Genomic DNA, 19879 nt, shown 5'->3' with positions numbered 1-19879 from the left:
CTCTCCGCACTGCTAAAGCTAACTCTCTCTCCTCTGCTCTTATCCTTCTAGACCTATCTGCTGCCTTTGATACTGTGAACCATCAGATCCTCCTCTCCACCCTCTACGAGTTGGGCATCTCCAACGCTGCTCACTCTTGGATTGCGTCCTACCTGACAGGTCGCTCCTACCAGGTGGCGTGAATCTGTCTCCGCACCACGTGCTCTCACCACTGGTGTCCCCCAGGGCTCAGTTCTAGGCCCTCTCCTATTCTCTCTATACACCACTCCACCACTTGGCTCTGTCATATCCTCACATGGTCTCTCCTATCATTGCTACACAGACGACACACAATTAATTTTCTCCTTTCCCCCTTCTGATAACCAGGTGGCGAATCGCATCTCCGCATGTCTGGCAGACATATCAGTGTGGATGTCGGATCACCACCTCAAGCTGAACCTCTGCAAGACGGAGCTGCTCTTCCTCCTGGGGAAGGACTGCCCGCTCCATGATCTTGCCATCACGGTTGACAACTCCATTGTGTCCTCCTCCCAGAGTGCAAAGAACCTTGGCGTGACCCTGGACAACACCCTGTCGTTCTCCGCTAACATCAAAGCGGTGACCCAATCCTGCAGGTTCATGCTCTACAACATTCGCAGAGTACGACCCTACCTTATACAGAAAGCGGCACAGGTCCTAATCCAGGCACTTGTCATCTCCCATCTGGATTACTGCAACTCGCTGTTGGCTGGGCTCCCTGCCTGTGCCATTAAACCCCTACAATTTATCCAGAACGCTGCAGCCCGTCTGGTGTTCAACCTTCCCAAGTTCTCTCATGTCACCCCCGCTCCTCCGCACACTCCATTGGCTTCCAGTTGAAGCTCGCATCTACTACTGCGCACCCTTATAAACTCTTCTCTCCATAATCCTAATCTATTGCTGGCTAGTGATAAAGATTTAAGAAAGGACTGGGCGATTGTTGTGTGTGTGTGTGTGTGTGTGTGTGTGTGTGTGTGTGTGTGTGTGTGTGTGTGTTTTATAGCCAGAGAGAGATTTAGAGAGTAATTTCAGTCATTTACTCTTGAGCGTGCAGTCTCTCAGAATGACCTTCTTGATCCAAACCAGTCAGGTTTCAAGACTGGTCATTCAACTGAGACTGCTCTTCTCTGTGTCACGGAGGCTCTCCGCACTGCTAAAGCTAACTCTCTCTCCTCTGCTCTTATCCTTCTAGACCTATCTGCTGCCTTTGATACTGTGAACCATCAGATCCTCCTCTCCACCCTCTACGAGTTGGGCATCTCCAACGCTGCTCACTCTTGGATTGCGTCCTACCTGACAGGTCGCTCCTACCAGGTGGCGTGAATCTGTCTCCCGCACCACGTGCTCTCACCACTGGTGTCCCCCAGGGCTCAGTTCTAGGCCCTCTCCTATTCTCTCTATACACCACTCCACCACTTGGCTCTGTCATATCCTCACATGGTCTCTCCTATCATTGCTACACAGACGACACACAATTAATTTTCTCCTTTCCCCCTTCTGATAACCAGGTGGCGAATCGCATCTCCGCATGTCTGGCAGACATATCAGTGTGGATGTCGGATCACCACCTCAAGCTGAACCTCTGCAAGACGGAGCTGCTCTTCCTCCTGGGGAAGGACTGCCCGCTCCATGATCTTGCCATCACGGTTGACAACTCCATTGTGTCCTCCTCCCAGAGTGCAAAGAACCTTGGCGTGACCCTGGACAACACCCTGTCGTTCTCCGCTAACATCAAAGCGGTGACCCAATCCTGCAGGTTCATGCTCTACAACATTCGCAGAGTACGACCCTACCTTATACAGAAAGCGGCACAGGTCCTAATCCAGGCACTTGTCATCTCCCATCTGGATTACTGCAACTCGCTGTTGGCTGGGCTCCCTGCCTGTGCCATTAAACCCCTACAATTTATCCAGAACGCTGCAGCCCGTCTGGTGTTCAACCTTCCCAAGTTCTCTCATGTCACCCCGCTCCTCCGCACACTCCATTGGCTTCCAGTTGAAGCTCGCATCTACTACTGCGCACCCTTATAAACTCTTCTCTCCATAATCCTAATCTATTGCTGGCTAGTGATAAAGATTTAAGAAAGGACTGGGCGATTGTGTGTGTTTGTGTGTGTGTGTGTGTGTGTGTGTGTGTGTGTGTGTGTGTGTGTGTGTGTGTGTTTTATAGCCAGAGAGAGATTTAGAGAGTAATTTCAGTCATTTACTCTTGAGCGTGCAGTCTCTCAGAATGACCTTCTTGATCCAAACCAGTCAGGTTTCAAGACTGGTCATTCAACTGAGACTGCTCTTCTCTGTGTCACGGAGGCTCTCCGCACTGCTAAAGCTAACTCTCTCTCCTCTGCTCTTATCCTTCTAGACCTATCTGCTGCCTTTGATACTGTGAACCATCAGATCCTCCTCTCCACCCTCTACGAGTTGGGCATCTCCAACGCTGCTCACTCTTGGATTGCGTCCTACCTGACAGGTCGCTCCTACCAGGTGGCGTGAATCTGTCTCCGCACCACGTGCTCTCACCACTGGTGTCCCCCAGGGCTCAGTTCTAGGCCCTCTCCTATTCTCTCTATACACCACTCCACCACTTGGCTCTGTCATATCCTCACATGGTCTCTCCTATCATTGCTACACAGACGACACACAATTAATTTTCTCCTTTCCCCCTTCTGATAACCAGGTGGCGAATCGCATCTCCGCATGTCTGGCAGACATATCAGTGTGGATGTCGGATCACCACCTCAAGCTGAACCTCTGCAAGACGGAGCTGCTCTTCCTCCTGGGGAAGGACTGCCCAGCTCCATGATCTTGCCATCACGGTTGACAACTCCATTGTGTCCTCCTCCCAGAGTGCAAAGAACCTTGGCGTGACCCTGGACAACACCCTGTCGTTCTCCGCTAACATCAAAGCGGTGACCCAATCCTGCAGGTTCATGCTCTACAACATTCGCAGAGTACGACCCTACCTTATACAGAAAGCGGCACAGGTCCTAATCCAGGCACTTGTCATCTCCCATCTGGATTACTGCAACTCGCTGTTGGCTGGGCTCCCTGCCTGTGCCATTAAACCCCTACAATTTATCCAGAACGCTGCAGCCCGTCTGGTGTTCAACCTTCCCAAGTTCTCTCATGTCACCCCGCTCCTCCGCACACTCCATTGGCTTCCAGTTGAAGCTCGCATCTACTACTGCGCACCCTTATAAACTCTTCTCTCCATAATCCTAATCTATTGCTGGCTAGTGATAAAGATTTAAGAAAGGACTGGGCGATTGTGTGTGTTTGTGTGTGTGTGTGTGTGTGTGTGTGTGTGTGTGTGTGTGTGTGTGTGTGTGTTTTATAGCCAGAGAGAGATTTAGAGAGTAATTTCAGTCATTTACTCTTGAGCGTGCAGTCTCTCAGAATGACCTTCTTGATCCAAACCAGTCAGGTTTCAAGACTGGTCATTCAACTGAGACTGCTCTTCTCTGTGTCACGGAGGCTCTCCGCACTGCTAAAGCTAACTCTCTCTCCTCTGCTCTTATCCTTCTAGACCTATCTGCTGCCTTTGATACTGTGAACCATCAGATCCTCCTCTCCACCCTCTACGAGTTGGGCATCTCCAACGCTGCTCACTCTTGGATTGCGTCCTACCTGACAGGTCGCTCCTACCAGGTGGCGTGAATCTGTCTCCGCACCACGTGCTCTCACCACTGGTGTCCCCCAGGGCTCAGTTCTAGGCCCTCTCCTATTCTCTCTATACACCACTCCACCACTTGGCTCTGTCATATCCTCACATGGTCTCTCCTATCATTGCTACACAGACGACACACAATTAATTTTCTCCTTTCCCCCCTTCTGATAACCAGGTGGCGAATCGCATCTCCGCATGTCTGGCAGACATATCAGTGTGGATGTCGGATCACCACCTCAAGCTGAACCTCTGCAAGACGGAGCTGCTCTTCCTCCTGGGGAAGGACTGCCCGCTCCATGATCTTGCCATCACGGTTGACAACTCCATTGTGTCCTCCTCCCAGAGTGCAAAGAACCTTGGCGTGACCCTGGACAACACCCTGTCGTTCTCCGCTAACATCAAAGCGGTGACCCAATCCTGCAGGTTCATGCTCTACAACATTCGCAGAGTACGACCCTACCTTATACAGAAAGCGGCACAGGTCCTAATCCAGGCACTTGTCATCTCCCATCTGGATTACTGCAACTCGCTGTTGGCTGGGCTCCCTGCCTGTGCCATTAAACCCCTACAATTTATCCAGAACGCTGCAGCCCGTCTGGTGTTCAACCTTCCCAAGTTCTCTCATGTCACCCCGCTCCTCCGCACACTCCATTGGCTTCCAGTTGAAGCTCGCATCTACTACTGCGCACCCTTATAAACTCTTCTCTCCATAATCCTAATCTATTGCTGGCTAGTGATAAAGATTTAAGAAAGGACTGGGCGATTGTGTGTGTTTGTGTGTGTGTGTGTGTGTGTGTGTGTGTGTGTGTGTGTGTGTGTGTGTGTGTGTGTGTGTTTTATAGCCAGAGAGAGATTTAGAGAGTAATTTCAGTCATTTACTCTTGAGCGTGCAGTCTCTCAGAATGACCTTCTTGATCCAAACCAGTCAGGTTTCAAGACTGGTCATTCAACTGAGACTGCTCTTCTCTGTGTCACGGAGGCTCTCCGCACTGCTAAAGCTAACTCTCTCTCCTCTGCTCTTATCCTTCTAGACCTATCTGCTGCCTTTGATACTGTGAACCATCAGATCCTCCTCTCCACCCTCTACGAGTTGGGCATCTCCAACGCTGCTCACTCTTGGATTGCGTCCTACCTGACAGGTCGCTCCTACCAGGTGGCGTGAATCTGTCTCCGCACCACGTGCTCTCACCACTGGTGTCCCCCAGGGTTCAGTTCTAGGCCCTCTCCTATTCTCTCTATACACCACTCCACCACTTGGCTCTGTCATATCCTCACATGGTCTCTCCTATCATTGCTACACAGACGACACACAATTAATTTTCTCCTTTCCCCCTTCTGATAACCAGGTGGCGAATCGCATCTCCGCATGTCTGGCAGACATATCAGTGTGGATGTCGGATCACCACCTCAAGCTGAACCTCTGCAAGACGGAGCTGCTCTTCCTCCTGGGGAAGGACTGCCCGCTCCATGATCTTGCCATCACGGTTGACAACTCCATTGTGTCCTCCTCCCAGAGTGCAAAGAACCTTGGCGTGACCCTGGACAACACCCTGTCGTTCTCCGCTAACATCAAAGCGGTGACCCAATCCTGCAGGTTCATGCTCTACAACATTCGCAGAGTACGACCCTACCTTATACAGAAAGCGGCACAGGTCCTAATCCAGGCACTTGTCATCTCCCATCTGGATTACTGCAACTCGCTGTTGGCTGGGCTCCCTGCCTGTGCCATTAAACCCCTACAATTTATCCAGAACGCTGCAGCCCGTCTGGTGTTCAACCTTCCCAAGTTCTCTCATGTCACCCCGCTCCTCCGCACACTCCATTGGCTTCCAGTTGAAGCTCGCATCTACTACAAAACCATGGTGCTTGCCTACGGAGCTGTGAGGGGAACGGCACCTCCTTACCTTCAGGCTCTGATCAGACCCTACACCCAAACGAGGGCACTACGTTCATCCACCTCTGGCCTGCTAGCCCCCCTACCTCTATGGAAGCACAGTTCCCGCTCAGCCCAGTCAAAGCTATTCGCTGCTCTGGCACCCCAATGGTGGAACAAGCTCCCCCACGACGCCAGGACAGCGGAGTCACTGACCACCTTCCGGAGACACTTGAAACCCTACCTCTTTAAGGAATACCTGGAATAGTATAACAGTAATCCTTCTACCCCCCCTCCATTAAAATAAAATAACAAAATAAAAAATAAAAAGGTGGTTGTCCCAATGGCTATCATATGTTGAATGCACCAATTTGTAAGTTGCTCTGGATAAGAGCGTCTGCTAAATGACTTAAATGTAAAAAAATGTACTTAGAAATCTATAGATATGATAGGCATATATGATAGGTATTCCCCTAGGGTTAGAATTAGGTAAAAACACATGTAGCTGGGTTAACTCTAGTGAAATGCATTCCACCATATACTTTGAAAGTAGCACTATAGTTGTGAGCCTCAATAGACTAATCCACCCATTGTGTACCCAGTGCAGGGTGGATTAACTGGTTTGACTGGGTCTGAGACAATACAGATGGGTTTCTATTGGAGATTACGTAATAGGTCTTGGCATTTCCAAAACGAAATTACATTAAATCACACATACAAACAATAGGCCTACACAATCTCTAATAGCTTGGATTTCCAAAACCACAAACAAAGAGAATTCTTGCTATGTCACTAAGTGTGTCAGAATTATCCCGGTCACGGCCAGCTGTGACACAGCCTGGGCTCAAACCCGGGTCCGTTGTGGTCTGGGATCGAACTTGGGTTTGACCCGTAGCCTTAGACCACTGCGCCACTCAGGAGTCCTAATTGGGCACATTTTTTGCCACTCAAGACGAGTCGATTGTTGACATCTGTAACGTTTTAGCTCAGCCTCACGCTAACCATTTTCCTAACCTTAACCTCATTCTCCTAACCTGCCACATTAATGATCCTAACCTGCTATGTTAATTATCCTAACCTGCTACGTTAGTTATCTTAACCTGCTATGTAAACATTAAGCTGACCCGTGGTGCACCTGGCTATGGACGGTCTAATCAATAATGGAGCGCTGATGTTACAGCCATCGCTGTTGGTCCACCCGTTGATGTTACACCCATCGCTGTTGATCCACCCACTTCTTTTACAACGCCCACTTTCAGACACAGTCCAAGTATGCAGTTACTCATACCGTTCCTTTTGTCCAATTTATGCTTTTGCCACAAATACGAGTATAATTATTTGGGTATGAGTTAACAGAATATAAACTTTTAAAAGTGAGATTTTCCCTGGACCATTACTTTAAAACTGCAACATTTTCTCTCAGCCTCATGGCAAATTGTGTAGAGCAGCAGGAAATTAGCTTTAAAATTGCAACATTTTCTCTCATCCTCATGGCAAAATATGAAGAATAGCATTATAAAACTGCAAATTTTTCTATTGTGTGTTGTGTTGAAATGCAGGAAGTTAGCTAATTTCCAAAAATATGTTTTCCCCAAAAATATATTAAAATGTTTACTTTTAGGGGGGTTGGGGGGCCTTCCACTTTTCCTTCCACTTATACTGTGTTTTCAAAATCCCCTTCCATATACCCCTCAAAATACCGCTCCATATACCCCTCAAAATACCACTCAGAGGCATAATAAATAATGTCAAACTGTGTAGAATTGCAGGAAATGCGCGGGGGAGGGAGGACCCTCCATCTACTGTTCATCCACCCCAATATCTACACCACGATTTTGCCTTTGGCTTAGACCTTACTTTACATCTGAGGTTTTTCTGTTGTGTCTGCCATCGGTTGAGACACAAAATGCTTTTGAATACAGGGTGGGTGTCATTTAAATCATAGAACTATAATTCATAGAATTATACAATTTAGCTGGTACACCATTTACATTTTTATTGAATTGACATTTTTACTTCTAATTACTACCACAAAGAAGACCGCCGCTCCACCCACCATCGAATGTCAACTTAAATTGTTATGTCTATTATATTATCTATATTTCTATGATTTCAATAGGTTTCCTATGGAGGATTGACTGTTTAATTTAAAACAACAGGATATTCCCATTCAAGTCAACCTTCTCTGATGTGTGGACCTCCAACCATCTTTGTGGTACCATTTGAAAGTTAACATTACAATTGTATTTATCAGCCGAAACATGACACCCACCTTGTATTCAATAGCATGTTGTGTTTCAACCGATGGCGGGCACAACTCAAAAACCGTAGATGATGTAAAGTAGGGTCTAAGCTACAAAGTATGCGAGTATGAAAAAAATCTGAGTTTACGAGTTTTTAGATCATTGACGTTAAAGGTTAAAAATGACATAATAATACAAAAAAATGATAATCTTCTATTGTAAATTAATTTGACAACCCTGTTTGTAAGCTTTTAAATTATATAAATCTCAACCTTTTATATTTTCCAGTGATGAAGACATGGATGTCTAATGGTAGGGTGGGGTATGCAAAATGGATCAACTTTGAGCACCTTTATCTCTTGAATGTTTTGGCATTCAGGTCCAAAAAGTCACTTTCGGAGCACTTCTACAATGGGCAAATATGTATGGCAGATTTTGTTCAAATCAAAAGGAGTGCTCTCAAAAACAGATTGAATTCAAATGGATTTACCTTTTCAGTACATTTCATCACAAAGATAGATATTAGAATGTAGATGTGTGGATGGTCGACAAATACAAACGTTATACTGTTGCCATCAAAACAATGTAGCTAGTCACAAGTCAATAAAAATGCACGTGACAAAGTGACATATACAGTACCAATCAGGCTATCATAATTACGAATCAGATTCATCTCTGAAGAACGTTGTTGCTCGTGCTGCCCAATAGCAAAAAAAAAAGAAGTCAAACAAGGTTGTGTTCAGTATGACAGAACGGTGTGCAACGTTCAATTCAACGGAAACGGTAGGCCTACTGTACTGAACCACTAGTTGAAAAACGTTGTGATTATGGTGGCCCAGAGGGCAGTTATCATATGGTGTACTGCACAAGTTTTGCGATTTCAGATGGTCACACCTATATTGATCAGGCCACACCTCGCCACACCCATCGAACGGGAGCAAACGTAGGCTACTTCAAAGGCTGTCGAAGAACGGTGCGCACCGTTTTGGGGAAACGTGTGGTTCAGTGTGAACGTTGATGCGAACTGAACGCACCCCAGCACACACACACTCATGCTCAAACTGCGTCGCGCTTAATGCCATAAACTAGTTTAGTGGACTTTGTTGCCAAATTAAGCCATAATTGCAGTCAAATATTGATATCTACGAAGTACTTTGTTATCAACAACTATTCAGCCTCCGCATTCTCTTCACTAGACATCCCACGCGAGTCATATTTGGGAGATTGCTGTCGCATGACAATCCTAAACGGACCAAGAACTATTGACACCGACGAATATGCGTATTTTTAGCCAGGGCATGAGTCCTCTGCACTATTCGTAAGCCGTTAAGCAATCTAGGGCACGTTTTTTCAATGATTTAGTAGGATTTAGTTCGCCTTGTCCGGCAGTGACTGGAACAGATTGGCATTTCGTTTTCAGACATGCACGGACTGAGTTGCAAATGTAAATGGGGCCTTACTTTCATTATGTTCTTATCTGTCATTTGCGTGTTTATCTTCTGTGAATATTTGATATATTACCCTGCAATTTTGCGTTGTTCGTGGCCGGAGTTGAATGGAGACAGCGGCAAGGGAGCCCCTCCGCTTCGTGCATTGTTTCTGTCGGATACCCACCTCCTTGGCGCAATAAAGGGACACTGGCTCGACAAACTGCGAAGGTATGCTGTGGACTCCTATTCCAATTTCATTGCTAATGCGTATCATATTAATAAGAAAAAAAATAAAAAAAATATATATATATTGTGTGTTTTACATCCCTGTAGGACTGTCATTTGTTGAATGTGTGCATTTCAAACCTCTCTTTGGTCAAAGTTTTAATTTGCATCTCGTATCAGATGTATAAAAAAAACAATGAACAGAAACAGACAGTATAACGCCCTCCAAACACGTCCATAAGTAATGGAAAGTGGGATTTTTTAAATATATTTTTAGGACAGGAATAGAATTAATCCTCTTAAGGCTCAAATTAATATCAGATCATATGAAATCACCATGGCATCCAACTTCACCAGCTAGGGCACTAAACCGGATCACAGCTTTGACTGCAATGCCTCATGTTCACATGGTCCACAAAATGAGTTCTATTGGTCAGTTTCAATAGTTTTCTTCATTGGGAGGATGCTACCAGGATTTGTTTAATACATTATCCAACATGATGGACAAGAATACTTTCAAATAATGGTGGTTGTCTCTTGGTGTTGGGTAGTCATGACCAACAGATTATTATCTGGGCCTGGAGTATTTCCTTACGGGGCAACTCTGGACTGTAATAGGCTATCACTATAGTCAGGGCCCAGAGTTTTTCCACATGGTCAGGAAAACTCCCTGCCCTAATCCTAATGTACTGTACATTCCTCCCTGATAGAGAATGGCAGATGGAGAGATCTTTCCAGACAGCACTGGGGATCCTACAGCCAGAGGTGGTCTTCATTTTGGGAGACCTCTTCGACGAGGGGAAATGGAGCTCCCCAAAGGTTTGTTGATGGACACTGTCGGTTATCAGACCTGATAGACCACACAGCTGGACTACTCAGGATATGTGATGATAATATATGTTGGTACATAAGGGGATGTGTGTGTGTGTGTGTGGATTTGAGCACTGGCCATTCAATTTGCTGGACAGATTGTCCTTGAGGTGTGACTGACCCCCACCAGACGTGCTTTAGTAGACACTGACAGTGAATAGGAGTATGCATTTGGGAGTTCATTACAGTCATTATGAGTTAATGGTATGACGTAAACCAAAATCCAACTGAGGAAGGAATTAAATAACAGTAGTACACATCCTACTGTACACATCCTACTGTGTCTAGTGCTAGGAGGGGTTGAGGCAGATGTTGATACCCCAGCTCAAACTGTTCCAAACTGACCATCTGAAAATGCACCTTGTGTTCTTCAGGACTGGGAGGATGACGTCCGCCGCTTTAAGCAGATCTTCCGACATCCCAGTGATGTGGAGCTAATAGCCATCATTGGGAACCATGACATTGGCTTCCATCATGAGTAAGTTAAGTTCAGAAGTTTCACTGTTAAATGGAGGCTACCAGGGAACATTTCAACAACATCATTCTCTCTATTGTTACCTAGTTCTGCTAACAATAGTAAGTTACGTTGTCTGTAGTCGGGGTGAGTTAGTGCACTGTGCCCCCATGCCCTGTGGTGGTGGTACTAATGTCCTCTTGACGTCATTTAAAAAAATCTTTGAACAGGATGAACTGGTACAAACTTGAACGCTTCGAGAAGGTGTTCAATGTCACGTCTGCCCGGATCGTAACCAACAAGGGAGTCAAGTAGGTTGCTTTACAGTAAATAGCGACATCTAACCTCAAAATCCTGCATGTAAACAGTTTAACAATGTGTGGATTGTGGTTAGTCACGTTGATGTGTAGCTTAGCTCCAATCCTTGTACCATCATTAATGTATGGTTTTAATGTGTGTGTGTGTGTTTTCCCATTAAGTTTTGTACTGGTGAACAGTATGGCCATGCATGGAGACCGCTGCCCCATCTGCGAGCATGTGGAAAACGAGCTGTACAGCCTCTCTCAGGCTCTCAACTGTTCAGTGCTGGTGATCTTTATCACAACCAACATCCTCATCAATGCCACACACACACACACACACACACACACAAACACACACACAAACACACACACACAAAATGGGGGTTATTGGGATTTGGAGAGAAGCAGAGATTTGAGCGTTGACGAAAAATCAAGAGAGTCACCATAGAGCTTTTTACATGTTACTCAGTGCCAAAGAGATTTGTGGGTCAAATGTTTTGGGTTTGTACCCAGACTTTATTCACTAACATCCCCAGAAATGTATTCCGTAAATGTCTTTTGAAACGTGGTAAGCATAATGTTGTCACGAAAGATGAAGGCTTGTCCCTACACATTGTCAACATTATGTTACTCCCATTGCCAATGTGAAAGTAGATTGTAATGATATTGTGGATTTCACAGAGCCACCGGTCAAGCAGCATGAGAACATACTGTCAGGACGATATGCAGAAGTTTCCCCACTCTTCACCTATCATCCTACAGGTACGGTTTAGTGTGCGTGCGTGCTTGTGAAGTGAGTGAGAGTACATTAGTTAATTATAGGTCATTGCAGTGTCATTGTACACTGTGTACAAAACAAAGGAACACCTACAGGTACGGTTTAGTGTGCGTGCGTGCTTGTGAAGTGAGTGAGAGTACATTAGTTAATTATAGGTCATTGCAGTGTCACTGTACACTGTGTACAAAACACAGGAACACCTTCCTAATATTGTGTTGCACCCCCTTTTGCCCTCAGAACAGCCTCAATTCGTTGGGGGCATGGACAACAAGGTGTTGAAAGCGTCCCACTGGGTTGCTGGCCAATGTTGACTCCAATGCTTCCCACAGTTGTGTCAAGTTGGGTGGATGTCATTTGAGTGGTGGACCATTCTCGATACACACAGGAAACTGTTGAGGGTGAGAAACCCAGCAGGGTTGCAGTTCTTTACACACTCAAACCGATGCGCCTGGCACCTACTACCATACCCCATTCAAAGACACTTACATCTTTTGTCTTGCCTATTCACCCTCTGAATGGCATACATACAAAATCCATGTCTCAATTGTCTCAAGGCTAAAAATCCTTCTTTAACCTGTCTCCTCCCCTTCATCTACACTGATTGAAGTGGATTTAACAGGTGACATCAATAAGAGATCATAGCTTTCACCTGGTCAGTCTATCATGGAAAGGGCAGGTGTTCCTAATGTTTTGTACACTCAATGTAAATACTTCTATGTAAAAAGCAGGGGGTGTTCCGGAACAGAACCGTTATTTTCAAATCTTGAGAACCAGTTAATAAAGGAATTGTTTGTTCAAAAATATTAATGTCTAGCAGTGGTGGAAAAAGTACTCAATTGTCATACTTAAGTAAAAGTAAAGATACACTACATGACCAAAAGTTTGTGAACACCTGCTTGTCGAACATCTAATTCCAAAATCATGGGCTTTAATATGGAGTTGGTCCCCCCTTTGCTGCTATAACAGCCTCCACTCTTCTGGGAAGGCTTTCCACTAGACGTTGTAACATTGCTGCAGGGACTTGCTTCCATTCAGCCACAAGAGCATTAGTGAGGTCGGGCACTGATGTTGGGCGATTAGGCCTGGCTCGCAGTCTGCGTTCCAATTTATCCCAAAGGTGTTTCGATGGGGTTGAGGTCAGGGATCTGTGTAGGCCAGTCATGTTCTTCCACAACGATCTCGACAAACCATTTTTGTATGGACCTCGCTTTGTGCATGGGGCATTGTCATGCTGAAATAGGAAAGGGCCTTCTCCAAACTGTTGCCACAAAGTTGGAAGCACAGAATCATCTAGAATATCATTGTACGCTGTAGCATTAAGATTTCCCTTCACTGGAGTTAAGGGGCCTAGCTTGAACCATGAAAAACAGCCCCAGACCTTTATTCCTCCTCCACCAAACTTTACAGTTGGCACTATGCATTGGGGCAGGTAGCGTTCTCCTGGCATCCTCCAAACCCAGATTCGTCCGTCGAACTGCCAAATGGTGAAGTGTGATTCATCACTGCAGAGAACGCGTCTCCACTGCTCCAGAGTCCAATGTCGGTGAGCTTTACACACCTTCAGCCGACGCATAGTGATCTTAGGCTTTTGTGCGGCTGCTCGGCCATGGAAACCCATTTTATGAAGCTCCCGATGAACAGTTCTTGTAATGACGTTGCTTCCAGAGGCAGTTTGGAACTCTGTAGTGAGTGCTGCAACCGAGAGACGATTTTTACGTGCTTCAGCACTCAGCGCTCCCGTTCTGTGAGCTTGTGTGGCCTACCATTTCAGGGCTGAGCCGTTGTTGCTCCTAGAAGTTTCCACTTTACAATAGCAGCACTTACAGTTGACCGGGGAAGATCTAGCAGGGCATAAATTTGACGAACTGACTTGTTGGAAAGGTGGCATCTTATGACTGAGCTCTTCAGTAAGGCCATTCTACTGCCAATGTTTGTCTATGGAGATTGCATGGCTGTGTGCTTGATTTTATACACCTGTCAGTAACGGGTGTGGCTGAAATAGCCGAATCCACAAATTTGAAGGGGTGTCCACATACTTTTGTATATATAGTGTACCTTAATAGAAAATGACTCAAGTAAAAGTGAAAGTCACCCAGTAAAATACTACTTGAGTAAATGTCTAAAAGTATCTGGTTTTAAATGTACTTAAGTACAGCGGTGGAAAAACTCAATTGTCATACTTCAGTAAAAGTCCAAAGTAAAAGTAAAGCTATTAAAGCTTATATTAAGCAAACCAGATTGCATGATTTTCTTGTTCTTTTAATTTACAGACAGCCAGGCACACTCCAACACTCAGACAAACACAGTGTTTGTGTTCAGGGAGTTCGCCAGATCAATGAAAGTAGGAAACGTGCTATATTGATAAATGCGTGAATTGGACCATATTGCTGTCCTACCGTAGCATTCGAAATGTAATGAGTACTTTTGGGTGTCAGGGAAAATGTATGGAGTAAAAAGTACATTATTTTCTTTAGGAATGTAGTGAACTAAAAGTACAAGTTGTCAAAAATATAAATAGTAAAGTAAAGTACATACAGTTGAAGTCGGAAGTTTACATGCACTTAGGTTGGAGTCATTAAAACTCGTTTTTCAACCACTCCACAAATTGCTTGTTAACAAACTATAGTTTTGGCAAGTCGGTTAGGACATCTACTTTGTGCATGACAAGTAATTTTTCCAACAATTGTTTACAGACAGATTATTTCACTTATAATTCACTGTATCACAATTCCAGTGGGTCAGAAGTTTACATACACTAAGTTGACTGTACCTTCAAACTGTAGCTTGGAAAATTCCAGAAAATGATGTCATGGCTTTAGAAGCTTCTGATAGGCTAATTGACATAATTTGAGTCAATTGGAGGTATACCTGTGGATGTATTTCAAGGCCTACCTTCAAACGCAGTGCCTCTTTGCTTGACATGGGAAAATCAAAAGAAATCAGCCAAGACCTCAGAAAATAAATTGTAGACCTCCACAAGTCTGGTTCATCCTTGGGAGCATTTTCCAAACGCCTGAAGGTACCACTTTCATCTGTACAAACAATAGTACGCAAGTATAAACACCATGGGACCACGCAGCCATCATACCGCTCAGGAAGGAGACGTGTTCTGTCTCCTAGAGATGAACGTACTTTGGTGGGAAAAGTGCAAATCAATCCCAGAACAACAGCAAAGGACCTTGTGAAGATGCTTGAGGAAACAGGTACAAAAGTATCTATATCCACAGTAAAACTAGTCCTATATCGACATAACCTGAAAGGCCGCTCAGCAAGGAAGAAGCCACTGCTCCAAAACCGCCATAAAAAAGCCAGACTACGGTTTGCAACTGCACATGGGGACAAAGATTGTACCTTTTGGAGAAATGTCCTCTGGTCTGATGAAACAAAAATAGAACTGTTTGTCCATAATGACCATCGTTATGTTTGGAGGAAAAGGGGGATGCTTGCAAGCCGAAGAACACCATCCCAACCGTGAAGCACGGGGGTGGCAGAATCATGCTGTGGGGGTGCTTTGCTGCAGGAGGGACTGGTGCACTTCACAAAATAGATGGCATCATGAGTAAGGAAAATTATGTGGATATATTGAAGAAACATCTCAAGACATCAGTCAGGAAGTTAAAGCTTGATCGCAAATGGTTCTTCCAAATGGACAATGACCCCAAGCATACTTCCAAAGTTGTGGCAAAATGGCTTAAGGACAACAAAGTCAAGGTATTGGAGTGGCCATCACAAAGCCCTGACCTCAATCCTATAGAAAATGTGTGGGCTGAACTAAAAAAGTGTGTGCAAGCAAGGAGGCCTACAAACCTGACTCAGTTACACCAGCTCTGTCAGGAGGAATGGGCCAAAATGCACCCAACTTATTGTGGGAAGCTTGTGGAAGGCTACCTGACACGTTTGACCCAAGTTAAACAATTTAAAGGCAATGCTACCAAATACTAATTGAGTGTATGTAAACTTATGACCCACTGGGAATGTGATGAAAGAAATAAAAGCTTAAATAAATAATTCTCTGTACTATATTTCTGACATTTCACATTCTTAAAATAAAAGTGGTGATCCTAACTGACCTAAAAGAGGGACTTTTTACTAGGATTAAATGTCAGGAATTGTGAAAAACTGAGTTTAAATGTATTTGGCTAAGGTGTATGTAAACTTCCGACTTCAACTATATACCCCAAAAAACTACTTAAGTAGTACTTTAAAGTATTTTAACTTAGTTACATTACACCACTTATGTCTAGTATATAATTCTGTAATTCGGTGAAGTTATAATAGCCTAAACCCATTCCAGTTCACGTCATGTCATGATGTTCAGCGCTTCAAGCCATGTGCCATCCATGTGCACCCCTCTCTCTTGCTCTCTCCCCACTGGTGACATTTCTGACCAATCAAATATGTAAACAACTAGTGTTCCAAAGCAAGCTTCTCGATCTGTGCTAATGGGTCGTGTAAATTAATGAGCTATTTTGTAAAAACTGTTGATTTCATAAAAATAAATTAAGGAACTACACTGAGTGTACAAAACATTAAGAACTGCTCTTTTTATGACATAGACTGACTAGGTGAATCCAGGTGAAAGATCCTTTATTGATGTCACTTGAAGAAGGATTTTTAAGCCTCTCTCCTGTAACTATTCCCCAGGTTGTTGCTGTAAATGAGAATGTGTTCTCAGTCAACTTACCTGGTAATATAAGGGGGAAAATAAAATAAAATTGAGACATGGAATGTCTATGTGTGCCATTCAGAGGGTGAATGGGCTGAACAAAAGATGTAAGTGCCTTTGAATGGGGTATGGTAGTAGGTGCCAGGCGCACTGGTTTGTGTCAAGAACTGCAACGCTGCTGGGTTATTCGCGCTCAACAGTTTCCCGTGTGTATCAAGAATGGTCCACCACTCAAAGGACATCCAGCCAACTTGGAGTCAACGTTGGCCAGCATCCCTGTGGAACGCTTTCTACACCTTGTAGAGTCCATGCCCCGATGAATTGAGGCTGTTCTGTGTGTGTGTGTGTGTGGGGGGGGTTATTGGTTAGTTGCAGATGAAATCCATATTGTGTAGAGCCTACCTATTATACAGAATCACCTGGTGTTAGCTTACCGTGGGGCTATAGAGTTAGCATTCATCAGCATTGTTCACTTACAGTATGTTATGCACTGTGTATTGACCTTCTGTGGGCAGCACTACCCTCTGTACCGACCCAATGATGCAGAGTGCACTGGGCAGGACGCCGCCTCTCCTGAAGAGCGACACCAGGTGTTCCATGAGCGCTATGACGTTCTCTCCCAGGAGGCTTCTCAAAGGGTGAGCTTACACACACTCAGCACTCTAACTAAAACCTGGGGTGCATCGCCATTGTTTAACGTGGCCTCCTCTCCTTGCTTGCACCTGTTTTATTTTCTTCAGATCGTGCAGATGAAGGAAAGGAGACAAGTAGAGGAAGCCACTTTAGACTATTGAGATACACCCCTAGGGCTTATTCTGAAGAGTGCATCTTTCCGACTGAAGACCATAACATATGTTGGGTCTTCTTAAGCCTTGTTCACACTGCAGGCTTTAATGCTCAAATCAGTTTTGTTTTGGACAACTAACTGTCCAAACAGCAAGTGACCAAATCGGATTTGTGTGTGTTCAGACAGCAGTCATTTGCTGACAAGGCAACGCTAGTTGTCATAGGGGTGTGTGTGCAGTGGTCTAGACTGATTGGTGCTTGTGGTTCCTATCACTCAGAAGTTATGTAGCAAGCTAAGGTGACAACAATGCCTGCCATGGTCGTTGCCCAGTTGCTTTGAATATTCAAAATCATAGTGTAAGAACACTTTTAAAGCCTCAAAGGATAAGATGATCCAACTTTCAAAACAAGTCCTTTTTGGCTAGCCACAGCAGTCCGCTAGCTAGCTGTAAACAATTAACAAGCTAGTTGGCTACTACATGTCAACATAGTAGCTAGCAAGCAACAAGATATGCCAAATAACAGTCTAGAAACCACTTGACAGCAAATAAATCAGATTTGACCATTCAGACACAAGTCGCATGGCCAGGAATCAAATTTGTATATGACTTCAAACCACCTAGGAAGGTGGTTTGAAATGTGGCTAGAAATATCTGATTCCATGTGCTTTTTGGCTGTTCAGACTGCAGGAAAAAGAAGAGATAAATCTTATTTACATTTTAGTCATTTAGCAGACACTCTTATACAGAGCGACTTGAGTGCATACATTTTTCATACTTTCATACTTATATGTAAATAAATACGATTTGAGTCACTTCACACGGCCAATGTGAACACGGCTTTAGAGGCATGTGATTACAGAAATATCATGATGGATTCTTTTGGTCCCACTCTGCAGTTACTCTGGTGGTTCCAGCCCCGCCTTATTCTGAGCGGCCACACCCACAGTGCCTGTAAGGTGATCCATGACAACAAGCACCCAGAGATCAGCGTTCCTTCCTTCAGCTGGAGAAACCGCAACAACCCCAGCTTCATCCTGGTAACTAATTAACTACACTGAACAAAAATATGAACACAAAATGTACAGTCTTTGTTTTATTACATGAGCTGAAATAAAACATCTCAAATTTTCCATTCACACAAAAAGCTTATTTCTCTCAAATTTGGTGCACAAATTTGTTTACATCCCTGTTAGTGAGCATTTCTCTTTTGCCAAGATAATCCATCCACCTGACAGGTGTGGCATATCAAGAAGCTGATTAAACAGCATGATCATTACACAGGTGCACCTTGTGCTGGGAAAAATAAAAGGCCACTGTAAAATGTCAGATGTCTCAAGTTTTGAGGGAGCGTGCAATTGGCATGCTGACTGCAGGAATGTCTACCAGAGCTGTTGCCAGAGAACTGAATGTTCATTTCTCTACCATAAGCCGCCTCCAATGTCGTTTTAGAGAATTTGGCGGTACGTCCAACTGGCCTTATAACGTTGTGAACAGAGTGCCCCATGGTGGCGGTGGGGGTATAGGCAGGCATAAGCTAAGGACAATGAACACAATTGCATTTTATCTATGGCAATTTGAATGCACAGAGATACCGTGACGAGATCCTGAGGCCCGTTGTCGTGCCATTCATCAGCTGCCATCACCTCATGTTTCAGCATGAAAATGCACGGCCCCATGTCGCAAGGATCTGTACACAATTCCTGGAAGGTGAAAATGTCCCAGTTCTTCCATAATAATAATAATAATAATAATATGCCATTTAGCAGACGCTTTTATCCAAAGCGACTTAGTCATGTGTGCATACATTTTTACGTATGGGTGGTCCCGGGGATCGAACCCACTACCCTGGCGTTAGAAGCGCAATGCTCTACCAATTAAGCTACAGAGGACCACGGCCATGCATGGCCTGCATATTTACCAGACATGTCACCCATTGAGCATGTTTGGGATGCTCTGGATCAACAGCGTGTTCCAGTTCCCACCAATATCCAGCAACTTCACACAGCCATTGAAGAGGAGTGGGATAAAATTCCACAGGCCACAATCAACAGCCTGATCAACTCTATGCGAAGGAGATGTGTCACGCTGCATGAGGCAAATAGTTGTCACACAAGATACTAACTGGTTTTCTGATCCACACCCCTACCTTTTTGTTTAAGGTATCCGTGACCAACAGATGCATATCTGTATTTCCCAGTCACATTTCCTTATATGAACTGTAACTGAGTAAAATCTTTGAAATTGTTGCATGTTGCGTTTATATTTTTGTTCAGTATAAATATCAGGATTGGGGTCAATTCCATTTTAAATTCAACTTTACCTCTCTCTCCCACTTTCTCCAGGGCACCTTCTCTCCCACAGACTTCCAGTTGGCCAAGTGCTTCCTGCCAGAGGAGAGCAGCGTGGTGGTCATCTACTGCTCCACAGCCATGGTCGTCTCCCTCCTGCTCACTGCCCACCTCCACTTCTCCAAGACCTCCATGCTCCTGGCCACCAGCCTCATGGGCAAGCACAAGGGCTTCTGACTGTTATAGTGAAAGTGTTTCCCCTAGATCTGTTTGCTTTGCGG

The 19879-nt window shown here is 44.7% G+C and overlaps 1 protein-coding gene across 1 annotated transcript; it reads left to right on the top strand.

Moving 5' to 3' along the window:
- Nucleotides 1–8821: 8821 nt before the first annotated feature.
- On the top strand, nucleotides 8822–19845 carry LOC121549677 (metallophosphoesterase 1). The gene is made up of 9 exons (XM_041861502.2): nucleotides 8822–9455; nucleotides 10163–10271; nucleotides 10697–10800; nucleotides 11007–11087; nucleotides 11256–11364; nucleotides 11760–11840; nucleotides 17038–17160; nucleotides 18207–18347; nucleotides 19653–19845. The coding sequence occupies exons 1-9, from the start codon at nucleotides 9220–9222 to the stop codon at nucleotides 19833–19835; spliced, it is 1167 nt and encodes a 388-aa protein (XP_041717436.1). The 5' UTR covers nucleotides 8822–9219; the 3' UTR covers nucleotides 19836–19845.
- Nucleotides 19846–19879: the final 34 nt, after the last annotated feature.

Source organism: Coregonus clupeaformis, chromosome 34 (genome assembly GCF_020615455.1).
Source record: "Coregonus clupeaformis isolate EN_2021a chromosome 34, ASM2061545v1, whole genome shotgun sequence".
In the NCBI taxonomy this organism is placed as follows: Eukaryota; Metazoa; Chordata; class Actinopteri; order Salmoniformes; family Salmonidae; genus Coregonus; species Coregonus clupeaformis.
Note: the sequence above shows the minus strand (reverse complement) of the source record. Positions and strands in the feature narration are given on the sequence as shown.

Excerpts from the sequence above, each read along its gene's own strand:
- LOC121549677 (XM_041861502.2), top strand. The coding sequence starts at position 9,220 with ATGCACGGACTGAGTTGCAAATGTAAATGGGGCCTTACTTTCATTATG. Across the intron at positions 10,801-11,006 it reads GACATTGGCTTCCATCATGA|GATGAACTGGTACAAACTTG; the intron begins GTAAGTTAAGTT and ends ATCTTTGAACAG. Across the intron at positions 11,841-17,037 it reads CTTCACCTATCATCCTACAG|CACTACCCTCTGTACCGACC; the intron begins GTACGGTTTAGT and ends TTCTGTGGGCAG.